The sequence below is a fragment of the Phyllobates terribilis genome, unplaced genomic scaffold (assembly GCF_046119375.1).
Source record: "Phyllobates terribilis strain yellow unplaced genomic scaffold, ASM4611937v1 Scaffold_4__5_contigs__length_816908805, whole genome shotgun sequence".
Lineage (NCBI taxonomy): Eukaryota > Metazoa > Chordata > Amphibia > Anura > Dendrobatidae > Phyllobates > Phyllobates terribilis.
The window spans coordinates 483,251,864-483,268,400 of NW_027362764.1; the positions used below are offsets into that span (position 1 = coordinate 483,251,864).

The following is a 16,537-nucleotide window of genomic DNA, read 5'->3' on the forward strand; positions in this document are numbered from 1 at the left end:
ACCTCATGAGTTTCGGTTCACCTCCATCATATGGAGCCCCCTCTGAAGTCTGAGAGCAGGAACAGATATCAAAATTGGTGAGGATGTTCCATTTCTATACATAACAAAGTTAAATGGTCACCACTGGTAGGGCGAGTGTTTTCATGTTCCCATATCTCAGGGCGAGTGTTTTCATGTTCTCATATTTTGGGGTACAATAAGTTGATATAGTGTACCGTGGGCTCCACTATTTCTTATTGCCATTTTTTCCTTGGTTTGTGTTAGAGATACAATATGCTTATATGACATATATTTATATCTCTGGAAGCAACAATATATGGAAGTTCTTTTGGCTATTCTATATCACAGACAGTCAAACTGTGTGTTTTTAGGTCCTTGCATTTTGCACATATTTTATTTAATGGTAATAAACGTTAAGTTTTAAGTTCCTATAGCACTACACCTGCTTGTATTTATATTTACTTTTGTGTAGTTATTTCTACAATCCCCTTTGCTGTATATTGGGGCTTAAGGGCTATTTGACCAAGAAGGAGAGTGATGGGGTGCTACGCCAGATGACCTGGCCTCCATAGTCACCAGACCTGACCCAATCGAGATGGTTTGGGGTGAGCTGGACCGCAGAATGAAGGCAAAAGGGCCAACAAGTGCTAAGCATCTCTGGGAACTCCTTCAAGATTGTTGGAAGACCATTTCCGATGACTACCTCTTGAAGCTCATCAAGAGAATGCCAAGAGTGTGCAAAGCAGTCATCAAAGCAAAAGGTGGCTACTTTGAAGAACCTAGAATATAAGACATATTTTCAGTTGTTTCACACTTTTTTGTTAAGTATATAATTCCACATGTGTTAATTCATAGTTTTGATGCCTTCAGTGTGAATGTACAATTTTCAAAGTCATGAAAATACAGAAAAATCTTTAAATGAGAAGGTGTGTCCAAACTTTTGGTCTGTACTGTATGTAAAAACTAACACAGTCCAAACACTGATGAAACTCTGATCCAAAATACACTTGTATTACTTTTTTTGCGTTCTTGAAAAAACACTGATGTCTGAATGAGTCCATACCTGTGAGGTCCAGTTTTCAATCCACCCTGAGTTTGTACACTGATTAGCAATGACACTAAAACCACTTGCTTAAAGGAAATCTGTCAGCAGGTTATTGCTAATTAATCTGAAAGCAGCATGATATAGGGGCAGAAAGCCTGATTCCAGGGATAGGTCACTTGCTCAGCAGCTTGTTGTAGTTTCAATACTATCAGGTTTTTTTATTATCTGGAGATTATCACTGCCTGACTAGTTCTCACGTGCACGGCAGTCAGGCTAATCTGTGTAACCTCGCCCCCACCAATGATTGGCAGCTTGCTGACAATGCACAGTGGACACTGAAAGCTACCAATCAGTGGTGTGGGCGGGGTTATACACAGCTTAGCATTCTGAGCACTGCTTCATCTACAGCAGGGAAAACAGTGATTCTATATAAACTACACCAAGCAGTCTAGTAAGTGATACATCACTGGAATGGGGCTCTCTGCCCCTACATCAGGCTGCTCTCAGGTTACATAGCAAAATCCTGCTGACAGATTCCCTTTAGCAGTGTGTAGGTCTCCCTCATGTAAACCAAAACTCTGCGGAAACTCTAATTGTTTTGTATTAAGGCACCTACACTGCAATTTTCAGCAGCAGAAGGGAAGGAAGGGAGACACAGATCCATTACTAGTGGGTAGGCGGAGCCCCACAGGATAGTTCACCTCAGATTAGAAAAAGTGACGACCGGCCCCTCCAGCTTAGGCTCCTCCTACTCCCATGTTCTTCAGTCTAAAATTTGAGGTCGCAGAGGATAGTTGCTGCCTTTGCAGCTCCTCAGAAGAATTTTTTATTTTACTCCGGAGACCTGGACCCCCCGTGGTCTACAGGTCTCAGGGAGTCTCTGCGCTGCTGGCACCCTTAACCCTCCCCTGGCAGATCTGCGTACCCCCTAAGGAGGTCCCCGCAGAAGCCTGCCGGCCCCGGGGGATGCAGAGCGCTCCCTGGCGGAGACGCACACCGCTTCTGTGGGGTCCCTGTGCGCTCCGCCGTGGGGGGGGGAGCAAAGGGCCACGGCGCCACACATCCCTGGGGGTCCCTGTGGCGCTCAGCTGGGTAAGTGCTCTCTGTGGTCTGAGTGCTTCAGCGGCTGCTGTGGCAGCCGCTGTTACTGTTTTCAAGTGGTGACTGCTTGTTTTGTCCCTGCAGGAGGATATCTCCGCTGCAGGCGTTTGAGTTATCGGCAGGGGAGCAGGGACGGAGGAGCGCGGGCTCCGTTGGTAGCGGCGGCAGGGGCGTGGCTTCGCGCCTCTCTGCTGCCTGTCATCATAGCTCAGACAGGAAGTGCCAGGAAAGCGCGCGCTGGAGCTGTCCCAGCCCCCTCTTCTTCTTCCGGCATTACCTCGTGCTACCTCCTGCTCCCCGCTCTCTACACCAGACACTGTGTAAGGAAGAGCAGTCACCCCGGCCAGCTGGTGAGTCACTTCTGTTTTTAAGGCAGAAGATTCCTTTCTCACACTATTGCAGCGCAGAGCACCTTACTGCTGGCCTCTTTAAGGCAGACAGGGTGTGCTATATACAGCGCTGCTACTTCCCCTCTGAGGGACTTGCACACCGCTATCCTTCTAAGGCAAAGGTTTATTGTGTGGTCAGCAGCATTAACCCCTTCTGAGGGGTCTGGCCTCACCAGGGCAGTTAACCCTTTCTGGACCCTAGTCTGTTAGGTTAACTTTTGCTCTGCAGGCAGCTGGGGTAGCTCTTCTCCCTTTAAGGAGGAGCTTTAACCCTTCAGTGTTTGGGGGTTTTGTGTGTAGGAACAGGCTGTGGTAGCAGAATCACACATCCTCGGTTCCCGTACCCATTGTAAGGGGTTGTTGCCGCCTTATTCACGACGCTCGCAACTGTGTGGAGGCATGTTGGATCAGGGACCAGGGGGCGCGGACCTCTCTCCCAGTCCGCTTCAGGATCGGTCACGCGTATCTGATACGCCGGGGTCTTTGACGGCGTCAGGTTCGACACTGGTCGGGGGTCTCAGTGATGTTAAAGTGGAAGCTCTCACTCGCTCCATTGACAGTCTGTCTGACCTCCTGGGTCATTGGGTATCAGCTAAGTCCCAACCAACTTCACGAGGCAAGAAGCGCCACAGGCCTGTGGTGGCGCTATCTCCTCCACGCAGTGCGTCAGAGGTTTCGGAATCACCGACAGACTCTGCTGGTGAGATCTCCGATTCTGATGAAGAGGATCGGCAGGGTCGCTCTGCTTCGCTTTCGGGCCGCGTGGACGCTTTTATTGGGGCTATGCGGGAAGCGTTACAGCTGTGTGAAGAGGTGACGAGGCGCCCTGGCAAGTCGGCCCGGCTGTATCAGGAGTCGCGTCGGGCTCGTTCGACGCTGCCGGCGCACGATGAACTTACTGAGGCGGTGGAGAAAGAACGCCTGTGTCCGGATAAACGGTTCCAGGGGATGCGTTTTTTTGATGCCCTGTATCCCTGCTCCACGGAGACGATCGCTAATTGGGTCCCCTCTCCTGAAGTGGACGTGCCATTGTCTCAGCTGAGCAAATCCTCTTTGCTTCCTGTTAAAGGGAAGGCGAGTCTACAGGACCTGCTGGATAGAAGGACGGAGTTAGCGGCGAAGTCCATCTACGAGGCCGCGGGTCATGGATTCCGAGCGGCCTTGGGGGCCATGTGGGCTAGTGTGGCTTCTCTGTGGTGGTTGGATCAGCTGCGGACGGCGTGGCAAAATGGGACTCTGCTGTCTGAGGTGGAAAGGCTCTTCCAGCTGTTGGAAGAGGCGGCCCGATATGGCATGGACGCAGTGCTGGATGCTACTTCGGTTTTGTCCAGGGCTCAATCCTCGGCCGTCCCAGTCAGGAGAGCACTGTGGCTTAAACAGTGGACTGGAGACGCGGTATCCAAACAAGGTTTGCGGAGTCTGGCGTACAAGGGCTGTCAGCTTTTTGGTTCGGACCTCACGGAGCTGATTGCTAAGGCCAAGGATTCGGCTTTGCCACAGCGGAAAGCAGCGGCTTCTACGTCTGGCAAGTCAAGTGCCGGTAGTGGTCGTCGGTCCTTTCGGCCCAGGGGACGGATCGGTCAGCCCTCTTGGAGATCGGGTCGTCCCTCGTCTTCCGGAAAGAAGACCACTCAGAAATCCCGTAAACCCTGGAAACAACATTTCCGTCAGGACAAACGGGAGGTTGACAAAATGCCCGCTAAGGCGGACTGACGCCAGGAACCCCCTCAAGGGCTCTCGGGTGGGAGGTCGTCTGCTTCAATTCGGGTCGATTTGGGCGTCCAGCGTATCGGACGCCTGGGTGACGCGGGTTATGTCGGCAGGCTATTTCATAGAGTTTCATTCTCGACCCCCGGACAGATTTCGTCAGTTACGCATCCCGTCCGAGCCCAAGCTGGCTGCCGCACTGCTGCGGGAGGTCGACTCTCTTCTGCAGCTGGGGGTGGTGGTTCCGGTTCCGCCGGAGGACCGGGGAAGGGGGTTTTACTCCAACCTTTTTGTGGTCCCCAAAAAGGAGGACAAGTTTCGTCCCATTCTGGACCTCAAAGAATTGAATGTTCATGTCCGGACCCGGAAATTCCGTATGGAGTCTCTTCGCTCTGTCGTGGCGGCCCTGTCGCAGTACGATTTCTTGGTGTCGATCGACATCCGCGACGCCTATTTGCATGTCCCTATCGGCAGGGCTCACCAGCGCTTCCTGCGTTTTGCTATAGGTCAGACCCATTACCAGTTTGTGGCCCTACCATTCGGGTTGGCCTCGGCGCCCAGGGTTTTTACAAAAATTCTGGCGCCGCTCATGGCGCTCCTTCGAAGGCAAGGAGTTACGATTTTCCCCTACCTGGACGACCTGTTAATTGTGTCATCCACAGCGGAGGAGGCGGTGACGGCTCGCGATCTCTCCCTTCAGCACCTGGAGGACTTCGGGTGGCTGGTCAATTGGAAGAAGTCGTCTTTGGAGCCGTCGCAGTCAATCCTGTTCTTGGGGATGCTTTTCGACACTGTTCGAGCAGTGGTGTCCCTGCCTCCGGACAAACAAGCGAACCTTCGTCACCATGTCCAGGATATGAGATCGGTGATGGCGATGTCCCTTTGGAAGTGTATGCGCCTTCTGGGTCTGATGGTGGCAACAATGGAAGCGGTACCGTTTGCACAATTTCATTCCAGGGGTCTCCAAAATCTTATTCTGACCCGTTGGGACCAATCGCCGGCTTCGCTAGATCGCTGTGTCTGTATCTCCCGCAGGGTGCGAGAGTCTCTTGGATGGTGGTTACGTCCGGAGGCTTTATCCCTGGGGAAATCCTTCCTCCTCCCACGGTGGTCGGTCATTACCACCGATGCCAGACTGACTGGCTGGGGGGGGGGTTTGGAACGATCTCTGGGTTCAGGGGGTCTGGTCGTCAGAGGAGTCGTCTCTGCCGATCAACATCCTGGAGTTGAGAGCGATATTTCTCTGCCTCCGACATTGGACGGTCCCCTTGAGCGGTCTGCCGGTCCGGATTCAAACGGACAATGCGACAGCGGTCGTGTATATCAACCATCAGGGCGGGACGAGGAGTTCCAGACTCATGATGGAGGTCTCTCGGATCCTGATATGGGCCGAGTCCAGGGTCCCAGCCATCTCCGCGATTCACATCCCAGGAGTGCTGAATATCACGGCGGACTTCCTCAGTCGCGAGCAGGTGGATCCCGGAGAATGGAGTCTTCATCCGGAAGTTTTTACACTGCTGTGCTCCCGTTGGGGGACTCCCCAGGTGGACTTGATGGCATCCAGGCTGAACGCCAGGGTTCCGACGTTCATGTCCAGGTACAGGGACCCGGAGGCTGTGGCGGTAGATGCTCTAGTGGCCCCGTGGGACCAGTTCAAGCTAATCTACGTGTTTCCGCCGGTATCCTTGCTTCCTCTGGTCATCCGGCGGATCAAACTCGAATGAATTCCGGCAATTTTGGTGGCGCCGGATTGGCCGTGGAGGGCGTGGTATTCAACGCTGGTGTCTCTTCTGGCGGCGCCTCTGTTTCCACTGCCTCTTCGCCCGGACCTGTTAACCCAAGGGCCCATTCGTCATCCGGACCTGAAGTCGCTTCGTTTGACGGCGTGGCACTTGAGACCGAGATCTTGACCCGTCGTGGGTTTTCGGCCGAGGTCATTGCCACCTTGCGGGCGGCCAGAGGTCCAGCTACAACTAGGATTTATCACAGAACTTGGGAGGCCTTCTATTCATGGTGTTCTGGATCGTCAAGGAACCCGAGGGTTTTTTCCATTCCCAACTTATTGGCTTTTCTGCAATGTGGTTTGGCCAAGGGTCTGGCGGTTGGTACCTTGCGGGGTCAGGTATCTGCACTATCCGTGCTTTTTCGGAAGGCTATTGCCTTGCGCAGGGATGTGCGCTCGTTTTTTTGCGGGGTTGCACGTCAGTTTCCGCCTCGGAGGACGTTTGTGGCTCCTTGGCGGCTCAATCTAGTCTTGGAGGCTCTTCAGCATGGGCCGTTTGAGCCTATGGATTCAGCTACGCTTTACTTACTTTCTTGGAAGGTGGCCTTCCTGGTGGCGGTCACCTCTTTGAGAAGGGTTTCTGAGTTGGCGGCACTGTCTTGCTCACCCCCTTTTCTGGAGTTCCACTCGGATCGCGTGGTGCTTCGTACCCGTAGCAATTTTCTGCCTAAAGTGGTGTCGCGTTTCCACGTCAATCAGGACATCGTGTTGCCCTCCCTCTGTCCGAATCCGAAAAGTCCAAAGGAGCGAGCCTTGCACTCGTTGGATTTGGTGCGGGCTTTGAAGTTCTATCTTTCAATCACGCAAGGGTTTCGGAAGTCGGACTCTCTTTTTGTGATTCCTGCTGGTCGTCGGTGTGGTCAGCGGGCTTCCAAGGACACTATAGCTCGGTGGATACGTTCGGCTATCCTGGAGGCGTACCGGCTCAAGGGTGAGCCTTGTCCGGTTAAGGTTCGAGCTCATTCCACGAGAGCTGTTGGTTCGTCGTGGGCTTTTCGTCAGGGGGCATCGGCAGCGAAGCTCTGCCGGGCGGCTACCTGGCGCTCCGTTCACACTTTTACTAAATTTTATAAAGTGGACGTGAGTGCTTCCGCCGATGCGGCCTTGGGACGCAGGGTCCTGCAGGCGGCGGTGGTTTAGGTTATCTCTTTATCTAGTTTTGGCGCTTGTTGCGCGCTTGACTAAGTTGTTGGGGTGTTGGCGATTCTGCCACTGTTTCCCACCCTTGAGTTCTGGACTGCTTTGGGACGTCCCACTAGTAATGGATCTGTGTCTCCCTTCCTTCCCTTCTGCTGCTGAAAGACGGATTTTGGTAAGACCTTACCTGTAAAATCCTTTTCAGCGAAGGAAGGAAGGGAGACACAGCACCCTCCCATGGCAGAAGTGCATTATTGTTTTCCAGATGCGGCGCGACTCCTCTCTGATGGCGGTCATCTGGGCTGGGATCGGCGCTCTAGGGCTCTGTTCCAGCATTGCCAGCTCATCGCAGTTGTCAGGTCCAGTGAGTAGTGCCTGGGACTGTGTGTTTTTTCTGTCATATGCATAACCTGTTCTCTCGCATTTCTGAATTTTCGGAAGGGGTTGTGTTGTTCCGCTGGTGTTGTCTGCTCTTCCTTAGCTTGTGTACGGACTGAAGAACATGGGAGTAGGAGGAGCCTAAGCTGGAGGGGCCGGTCGTCACTTTTTCTAATCTGAGGTGAACTATCCTATGGGGCTCCGCCTACCCCCACTAGTAATGGATCTGTGTCTCCCTTCCTTCCTTCGCTGAAAAGGATTTTACAGGTAAGGTCTTACCAAAATCCGTCTTTTGTGCAAACGGTCAATGCATTTAACTAATAATCACTGATGTCTGAATGAGCCTTTAAGTTACATTCACAAGACTATATTTTCGGTCCGAGTGCTGTCCGTGGAATAAACTCACCTGACATGTGTAACTCAATAGGGCTGTTCAGATTAGTTTTTTTCACATTGACCGAATGAACACTAAAAAAAAATTACAGCATGCACTAGTTTCTTCTGTATTTTGAGGATATTCATCTATTCAAGACTATGGGTGTGCAAAAAAAAATTTAAAATTTGTATGGCGTCCAATTTTTACATTGCAATTCTTGAAATAAGAAACTGTTTTTGGTCTTGGAAATTTAATTTACTACTAATGTGTGAAAATGGATGCCACACCTACGTAATAAAACATATGCATAGCATACAGATGGCAAGAGTGAACTTAGGGTTAGGCTTTGTGTGTACAGCAGTCGATCCTTATGTTTAGCTTAGATGCCAGGAATCATACCCATCAAAAGAGACCATAAGGCTAAGTGCCCACGATGCAGAAATGCTCCGGGTTTTTCCTGCCAGGGACAAGCGTAAGTGAAGCGTTTTGATCATGTGATTTCGCATGCGGGTTGTCAAGCGCTTTCCAATCAATTTTAGCATCACTTGGAAAAGTGCTTGACAACTTGGTCACACTATATAAATCCATGCAACCGGCATGGATTTTATATAGTGTGAACAAGTCAGTTAAAAAAAAGAGTAAAAATGGTAAAAAACAAAAACAAAACATATACCGTACTCACCTTCTGATGGACCCCGGTCTCCTTATCCGATGCGTTCGGTCTTCCCGGTGTCTCGCAGTTGTGTAAAAGGACCTTCCATGACGTCATTTAGTCATGTGACAGGTCACGCGACTGCCGACGTCAGCGTTCACGTGACCTGTCACATGACTAAATTACGTCATGGCAGGTACTTTTAGACCATCGCGAGCTGCTGGGGAGTCAGGACGCATCGCTATGGAGACCGGGGGACCATCAGAAGGTAAGTATAATATTTATTTTTTATTTTATTCTTTTTTTTTTTTTACAGGTACTATGGTACCCGGGTCTGGAGGAGAGTCTCTTCTTCTCCAGAGCCGGGTACCATCCGCACATTGAATCGCTTAATATCTGCATGTGCACTTGTAGTCATGCGAATATTAAGCGATTTAATGCAAGTCAGTGGCGGCGAAAACGCAGCGCTTACGCAAAATAATTGGTAGTGCTGCGGATTTTTCCGCAATGATAATCCGCAGCGGAAATTTCCGCAGCATGTGCACAGCACATGCGGATTATCATTGGGGAACATGGCAGGCCTTCTACCAAGCGTTTCTGCAGCGGAATTGCTGCTGCGGAAACGCTTAAAAAATGCATAGTGGGCACACAGCCTTAGACTATCCTTATCACCTCTGCTGTGGGGCATATGAGTGCATTCCTATGCAGAGGGCCACAGCAAAAAATATATACTGGGCAATGTATAATGTATGTCACTGTACTCATATGTATCTAAGGAGTAACATTTTTCCTTGCGGAGAGCGACATGTTAAGCATGTCACGGTGAGGAGATTTTTAAAGCCACAATGCTCTTCTGGGAAATATGCAAATTGTCTCTTCAGAGAGGAAGAGGACAAGAACTCTAGTGCCACCTATAGGAAGTAGCAATCCTAAAAGTCAATAGTGACCCTTTAACGAGCCTTGCCATATAACTTGGGTTAAAAGCAAACCATAATCTCAATTTGCAGACATATGTTTCAGGGTTTTGCCCATCCTCAGTGTAAAGCATGAGTTCTGATTTGGCTGTATGAGAGTCCTCTTACTGGGATCTAAGGGGTAATTGGGTCTCAAGCTTTGCGCTGAGGAGGGGCAACACCCGAAACACGTGTCTGCAAATTGAGATTCTGGTTTGGATTTTATCCTAAATCATGAGGCAAAGCTTCTTAAAGGGTCTCTATTAACTTTTAGGATTGGCATTAGAGTTAAAGTCCTCTGCCTCTGTGAAGAGACATTGCAGACTAAATATCTGCCACGTGTGAACATACCCGGAGAGTTTGTCAGTTCCTTATCTATGTATTTTGTACACCAGCCTCTACCTGTCTGCACTATTATTTTAGTAATTAGATTTGGATTTATCCATTTAGTGAAGAATTGTTGGTGCTTTGGATCACATACAGATGATGAGGACTTTCTCAACTATACACATTTACTGAACGAGATGCTATTGAGATCTGCAATCAGAGTTCGACTTTGGAGCTGTCCATCTCCTTGGAGCCAGTCAGCAGCAGCCGTGCTTTCCTGTAGGAAGAGGCTGTTGTCCAGGCCTTCTGACAGGTCACATCACACAGGTGTGTTCCTCTTTTCTGTTCTATTTCTTTAAACCGAGTGATAACGTTTTATAAACTTCGAAAGACAGACAATTCTTTTATTCCCCAATGTAATATAAAAATACCAGCTACTCACCTCCTGCACTGGCATTGTTCCAGTGTCATCAGGACCTTGTTATGCCATGTGAGCGATGCTTTGTCCGCGTGAGATGTGAGAACTGCAGCCCATTGCTCATTGTCTGCAGCGCTGATTGGTGCATCGGTGCCTCTACAGTGATATCGGCATGTGTTCTTTTTATTTTACACTGGGCAAAACAGTATTTAAGAAGATGTTGTCTGAGTAGTGGACAACCCCTTTAACTATTATTCAGTTTATTCTCATACAGTGAAATTTGTTCTTTAAAGGTGTAATAAAATAAATATTACCATAAAGGTGCTTGGCAACATATTATTAATTTACTTCTTTGGTTTTATATCACTATTTTTCAGAAAATTTTAATAGGATGTTATAGAGACAAATAGGTTTGTTTCTGAACAGTGTTTGGGGTGGAATCTGTGGACTTCATAAAGGGAATCTATCAATAGGATCAACCCTACTAAGCCGTCTATATGGGCATGTAGGTCATAGGAAGCTGAATAAAAAGATACATTGATATCTGTGATCTGATGTCTTATTCCAGAGAAATCTATGTTTTTCTTATATGTAAATTACCTCTTCCAGGTTATGGGGATGCTGCTAACTCTGCCTCCAGAGCTTACTTTACATGAAGGGGGAGTTACCAGTGTGAGACAAGTAACTAGCACAGAACAGGAGAACTTAAACTTGTCTTCTTGCAAACACATTTTTTCTTCTCTCTGAGCTCTGCTGTATTGTAACAATATTACAACCCTGTCTGTCTGTGAGATAAAAGCTGAAGCTGAGAGGAACCTGCAGATGTGTGAGGTATAATCATACACGGCTCTGCAGTGAGATCAGGAGAGCAGAGCGACCATTACACATCACACTGGTAACTCCCCCTTCATGTAAAATAAACTCTGGAGGCAGAGTTACAGTATCTTCCTGGCAGCGTCCTCCTCAGAGCCTGGAAGACGTCATTTATTTAAAGGGATAAAAGATGATTTATCCACAACAAGGCATCTGATATGAGGCATACAGGTGTGACATTTTACCTGTATGTCCATATTGATAGGTTACATAGCTCAAATGTGTAAATCTAGATGTGGGGAACAGAGTGCACAATAGGGTGATACCCTATAGATGGCGAGTGGTAAGTGCTGGTTACCGCTCACCTGATGGGGTTGTGACAGGCACAACTCCTATGTAGTCATGAAGAAAAACAGCTGCTTCTGCCCCGTGGATGGTGGATAAATCCTCCAGGAGATATTGGATCCAGTTGGATAAAACACATAGGTTGGCTGCACTGCTGGAATAAAGCAATTCTTCACAGGTGATGATGAGTAAAAGGCTTTTTATTCACAACGCATTTCAACGCTGTGCCAAATGTGCAAAACATGACAATGGATGGGTTTTTAAAGGCCCAAAATGGATGGCAATTACACAGGAGCACTTAAACCAATAGGGAAATTAGGAACTGGCAATTTCAAATTGATTAAAGTTTAGGGAGAAAAAAAAATAATCATACTTATTAGTGATAAATAAGCATGTGTTTGACCGGTTGTGTGAACTAGACTGGTGGTCAGCTGTACATATGTGACTCAATGTATTGAGGTACGGTAGAAGAAGCTGATGGGTTATGCTTTCTAACAGGGCTAGACGGTGGTGGTACCCCAAATGAATATTCATAAAGGTCATTTTTAGAGCTTTTGCAGGACCCTGTCCCTCAGCCATGTCTGTGGTCGCTGGACAGAAGCCCTAAGAACAACTTCTCATGTGCTTCACACTGCAGCTTCCTGTGTACACTGTGCATAGGCATAAAGCTGCCAATCGCTGATGGGACCAGACTTATACAGAGCTTATGAAAATGGACGACTAAATGGCAGCAGTTTTACTAGTCTTAGTGATAATCTCCTGTTTGATAAAACTGTGGGTTTTTGTTTTAATTAAAACTGCAGGAAGCAGCCCAGCTAGTGTCACGTCACTAGAATCAGGCTCTCTGTCACTACATCATGCTGCTCTGAGATTAAGGGGGCAAAAAACAAGTGACTGATTCTCATTAAGAAACTTGAGATTTCCTGTTTGACTTTTTTTCAGCTTTTTAACAGTAATTTAGAAGCACATGGATTAAATATTGAAGTGTGTAAATGTGTCACAGACTCTGGGTCGGGGTGTGCAGCATAATTGCCTTCCTCTCTCCAGTAGTGTCTCAATGTTGATAGTGGGACGTGTAGAGCTGCTCGGCAAGAACTACAGTGCTGACGTTCACGTGACACCTGGAGTGAACCTTGCACTTTAGGTCAAACACTTAAAATGACTGAACTCTGCACATTGAACATCTCTGCGGACCCATTTGTGAGCACAGTAAGGTATAATTTATGTTTAATTGTGAATGTGAGCCAGCATGGTTACTGGGAAGCTAATGCAGGAGTTGCTGTGAGTGCTGCAGGTTACAGGGCTTAACTGCAAGTAATGCAGCGCTCACATTAATCCAAGGAATATCCTCACGATTGCCAGCAGAATAGTGAGCCTAGCTTTTGTAAGAGCAGAAAATAATGCATCATGTGATAGCAATGTAGACCAAGGTAGGTATTTTATGCTTAGAAATACTGAAATATTACAATTTGAGAGTCCTCAGTGGTTGATACCTTTATAACCTTTCACTGAGGACTCTCACATTTTAATATTTTTCTATCTACGGGCTAACACGGTACAAAGATATATATTTTTCCTGTATAAATGCTGAAACATTTATTTCTTTGTATAAGTGAAGGTTTCTTTATCGCTTTTATGTAACAGATTTCTGTACAATTTCAATTGAATATTAATTGTAAATCAACAATCATAAAATAATTATATGTACAAGGACCTCATCTAGAAGGTGGCACAGCACTCGCGTTTTACCCTGGCACATTAACCGCTTCCCAACCGCCCACTGTACATAAACGTCGGCGCTGCCTGGCTCTGTGCAGCGCCGACGTTTATGAACGGTCGGTGGTCCCGCAGCCCTCAGGACCCCCAGGGTCCTGCAAGAGCTGCGGTTGCGGTTCAGCTCTGACAGGGGACATCATCGGGACCTGATTGGATCAGGTCCCAATGATGTTAACCCTTTGCTATCTTCTATATGTCTCGATCTATAGTGATCGCGGCATATAGAAGATAGTGAGAGGAGAGGGGGTCATCCACTTACCTCTCCGACGGCCCCCTGATGTCTTCCAGGACCTGCCGTTGTTATGGCAGCTGGAGGTCACATGACCGCCTCCAGACCTGCCATATATGGTGTCCTGCTGAGCTCAGCCTGCAGCTGAGTCCAGCAAGAGACAGACAGTGTGAAACTGTCAGCAAACTTCTCATTCAATGCAATACATGTCTATTGTATTGCATGAGAACAGTGATTAGAAAAATAAAAATTAATGTCCCATACAGGGACTAAGTAAAAATGTAAAAAAAAAGGTCTAAAAAATGTTTTCAAACTGTTAAAAAAAAAATCACAAAATAAATAAAAATAAATAAAATATTAAACCAATAAATCCGTATATTTATGCAAAAACAAAAAAAAGTACACATATTTGGTATTGCCGCATCCGAAACAACCCGATCTATAAAACTGTCACACTAATTAACTCCTTCTGTGCACACCGTAATAAAAATAAAAAACAGAGCAAAAAACTATGCTTTTTCATTATATCGCCAAATAAAAAGTGGAAAAAAATGCGATCAAAAAGCAAAATGGAAATAAAAATGGTACCACTGAAAACGTCATCTTGTTCCACAAAAAAAAAGCCGCCATACAGCTCCATCAGCCGAAAAATAAAAAAGTTATAGCTCTCAGAATAAAGCGATGCAGAAAAAAATATTTTTTCGATAAAATTGTTTTATTGTGTAAAAGCGCCAAAACATAAAAAAATATACAGTAAGTGTAGTATCGCTGTAAACGTACTGACCCGAAGAATAACGCTGCCTTATCACTTTTACCACACGCAGAACGGCATAAAAAAAAAACTCAAAAAACAATTCCTGAATTGTTGGTTTTTGTTAATTTTACCTCCCAAAAAACGGAATAGAAAGCGATCAAAAAATGTCACGTACCCAAACATGACACCAATAAAAATGTCAACTCGTCCCGCAAAAAACAAGCCTTCACATGACTTTGTCAGCCGAAATATGGAAAAATTATAGCTCTCAAAATATGGCGATGCAAAAACTAGATTTTGCAAAAAAAGCGTCTTTTAGTGTGTGACAGCTGTCAGTCATAAAAACCCGATATAAATCTGGTATCTCTGTAATCGCACCGACCCGAAGAATAAAGTAATCTCATCACTTATACCGCACGAGGAACGGCGTAAAAAATAAATAAAACCAATTCTTCACCTGCTACTGATATGTTTATTATGTCTCCCAAAGATCGCAGTAAGGCCCTGCTCACATTTTTCCTGCGCTCTACGCTGAGCACTTACACCAGAGTTTCCGTGTAAATCTCTGAAATACATGATTCAGACGGAACCCATGACGGAAGATTCCCTGCAATGAGGCAGATATAGGCCACTGTGGATGCCATCTGGCCTGTGATCCCACGGTGTCAGTTTTTTTAGGCGTGCATAAAAGTGGCCACAGTTTTGTGCACTTCTGAAAAAAAAGGACACCGCTAAACAGAGGCCAGACGGAGTCCAGAGTAACTCTGCTGCCTCATTACACTGAATGGATCCCACAGGGGTTTCATCTGAATTACATCACTTGGAAATTTAGATGGAAACCCCGATGTAAGTGCTCAGCCTAGAGCGCCGGATAAATGTTACGTAAAATGTTCCCAATAAAAGCTTCAACTCTGTCCTCAAAAAAAGCTAGTCCCCACTCAGGTCCGTCATCTGTTAAAAATATAAGGGACTTCCAAGTTACTGGTAGCAGAAAGGCTCTGGAAAAGCGAAATGGCTCTTGCCCCCCAAAAGAAATTCTGAAAATTTTGTGCTCCCAAATCCAAATGCCTAATCTACAATAATTTGTTCTCCAATTGTCAAATAGCCCTCCTCTCGCCGTATGGCTAAGCGGTACGATACAGCCACATATGGGGTATTGCCACTTTTAGAAGAAATTGTGTGACACATTTCGGCACCATTTTTACCCTTTGCCCTGTGTGAAAATGTAAAATCTGAGGGTAAAACATTTTTTTGTGGTAAAAATACAATTATGTTTTCTTCACTGCCCAATGGTATAAATTTAAAAATTAAAAAATACTCACTACTTCCCTAGATGAATTCCTTGAGAGGTGTAGTTTACAATATGGGGTCACTTGTGGGGGTTTCTGCTGTTTCGTCATGTCACCGACTCTTCAAATGTGACATGGTGTTTGCAACCTATCCCAGCCAACATAGCGCTCCTTTCTCTTCCGAACCCTGCTGTACACCAAAGCAGTGGTTTTCCCCCACATAGGGGGTATTGGCATACTCTGGAGAAATTGCACAACAAATTTCATTGTGCAATTTCTCCTGTTATCCTTATGATAATGCAAAATTAGGGGATGAAAAACATTTTTTTGTGGGAAAAATGTGAAAATTTTATTTTTACGGCTCAATATTATAAACTTCTGTGAAGCACCTGGGGGTGCAAGGTGCTCACCACACATCTAGATAAGTTCCCTAAGGGGTATAGTTTCCAAAATGGTGTCACTTGTGGGGGGTTTCCACTGTTTAGGCACATCAGGGGCTCCACAAATGCAACATGGCGTCCGCTAATTATTCAAGCAAATTTTACATTCAAAAAGTCAAATGGCGCTCCTTCCCTTCCAAACCCTGCCGTGCGCCCAAACAGTGGTTTTCCTCCAGATATGGGGTATCGGCGTGTTCAGGAGAAATTGCACAACAAATTTCATGGTGCAATTTATCCTATTACCCTTATGATAATGCAAAATTAAGGGATGAAAAATGTTTTTGTGGGAAAAATGTGAAAATTTTATTTTTATGGCTCAATATTATAAACTTCTGTGAAGCACCTTGGGGTTCAAGGTGCTCACCACACATCTAGATAAGTTCCCTAAGGGGTCTAGTTTCCAAAATGGTGTCACTTGTGGGGGGTTTCCACTGTTTAGGCACATCAGGAGCTCTCCAAACGCAACATGGCGTCCGCTAATTATTCAAACAAATTTTACATTCAGGAAGTCTAATGGCGCTCCTTCCCTTCCGAACCCTGCAGTGCGCCCAAACAGTGTTTTTCCCTCACATATGGGGTATCAGCGCGCTAATGAGAAATTGCACCACAAATTGTGTAGTCCATT

At 46.6% G+C, this 16,537-nt stretch overlaps 1 protein-coding gene across 4 annotated transcripts in view; it reads left to right on the top strand.

Annotated features, from left to right (window-relative positions):
• The window catches only part of LOC141264385 (enoyl-CoA hydratase EchA19-like), a 111,901-nt gene that overhangs the window by 23,603 nt on the left and 71,761 nt on the right, over window positions 1-16,537 (top strand). For 2 of the 4 annotated variants that reach the window (XM_073676678.1, XM_073676679.1), the window contains one exon: window positions 9,972-10,175. In XM_073676678.1, coding sequence (XP_073532779.1) covers window positions 10,046-10,175 — 130 coding nt within the window. In that variant the 5' untranslated portion in view covers window positions 9,972-10,045. Of the gene's footprint in view, window positions 1-9,971; window positions 10,176-12,513; window positions 12,639-16,537 lie in introns of those variants that run through there. The other 2 variants (XM_073676680.1, XM_073676681.1) reach the window with 2 other exon arrangements.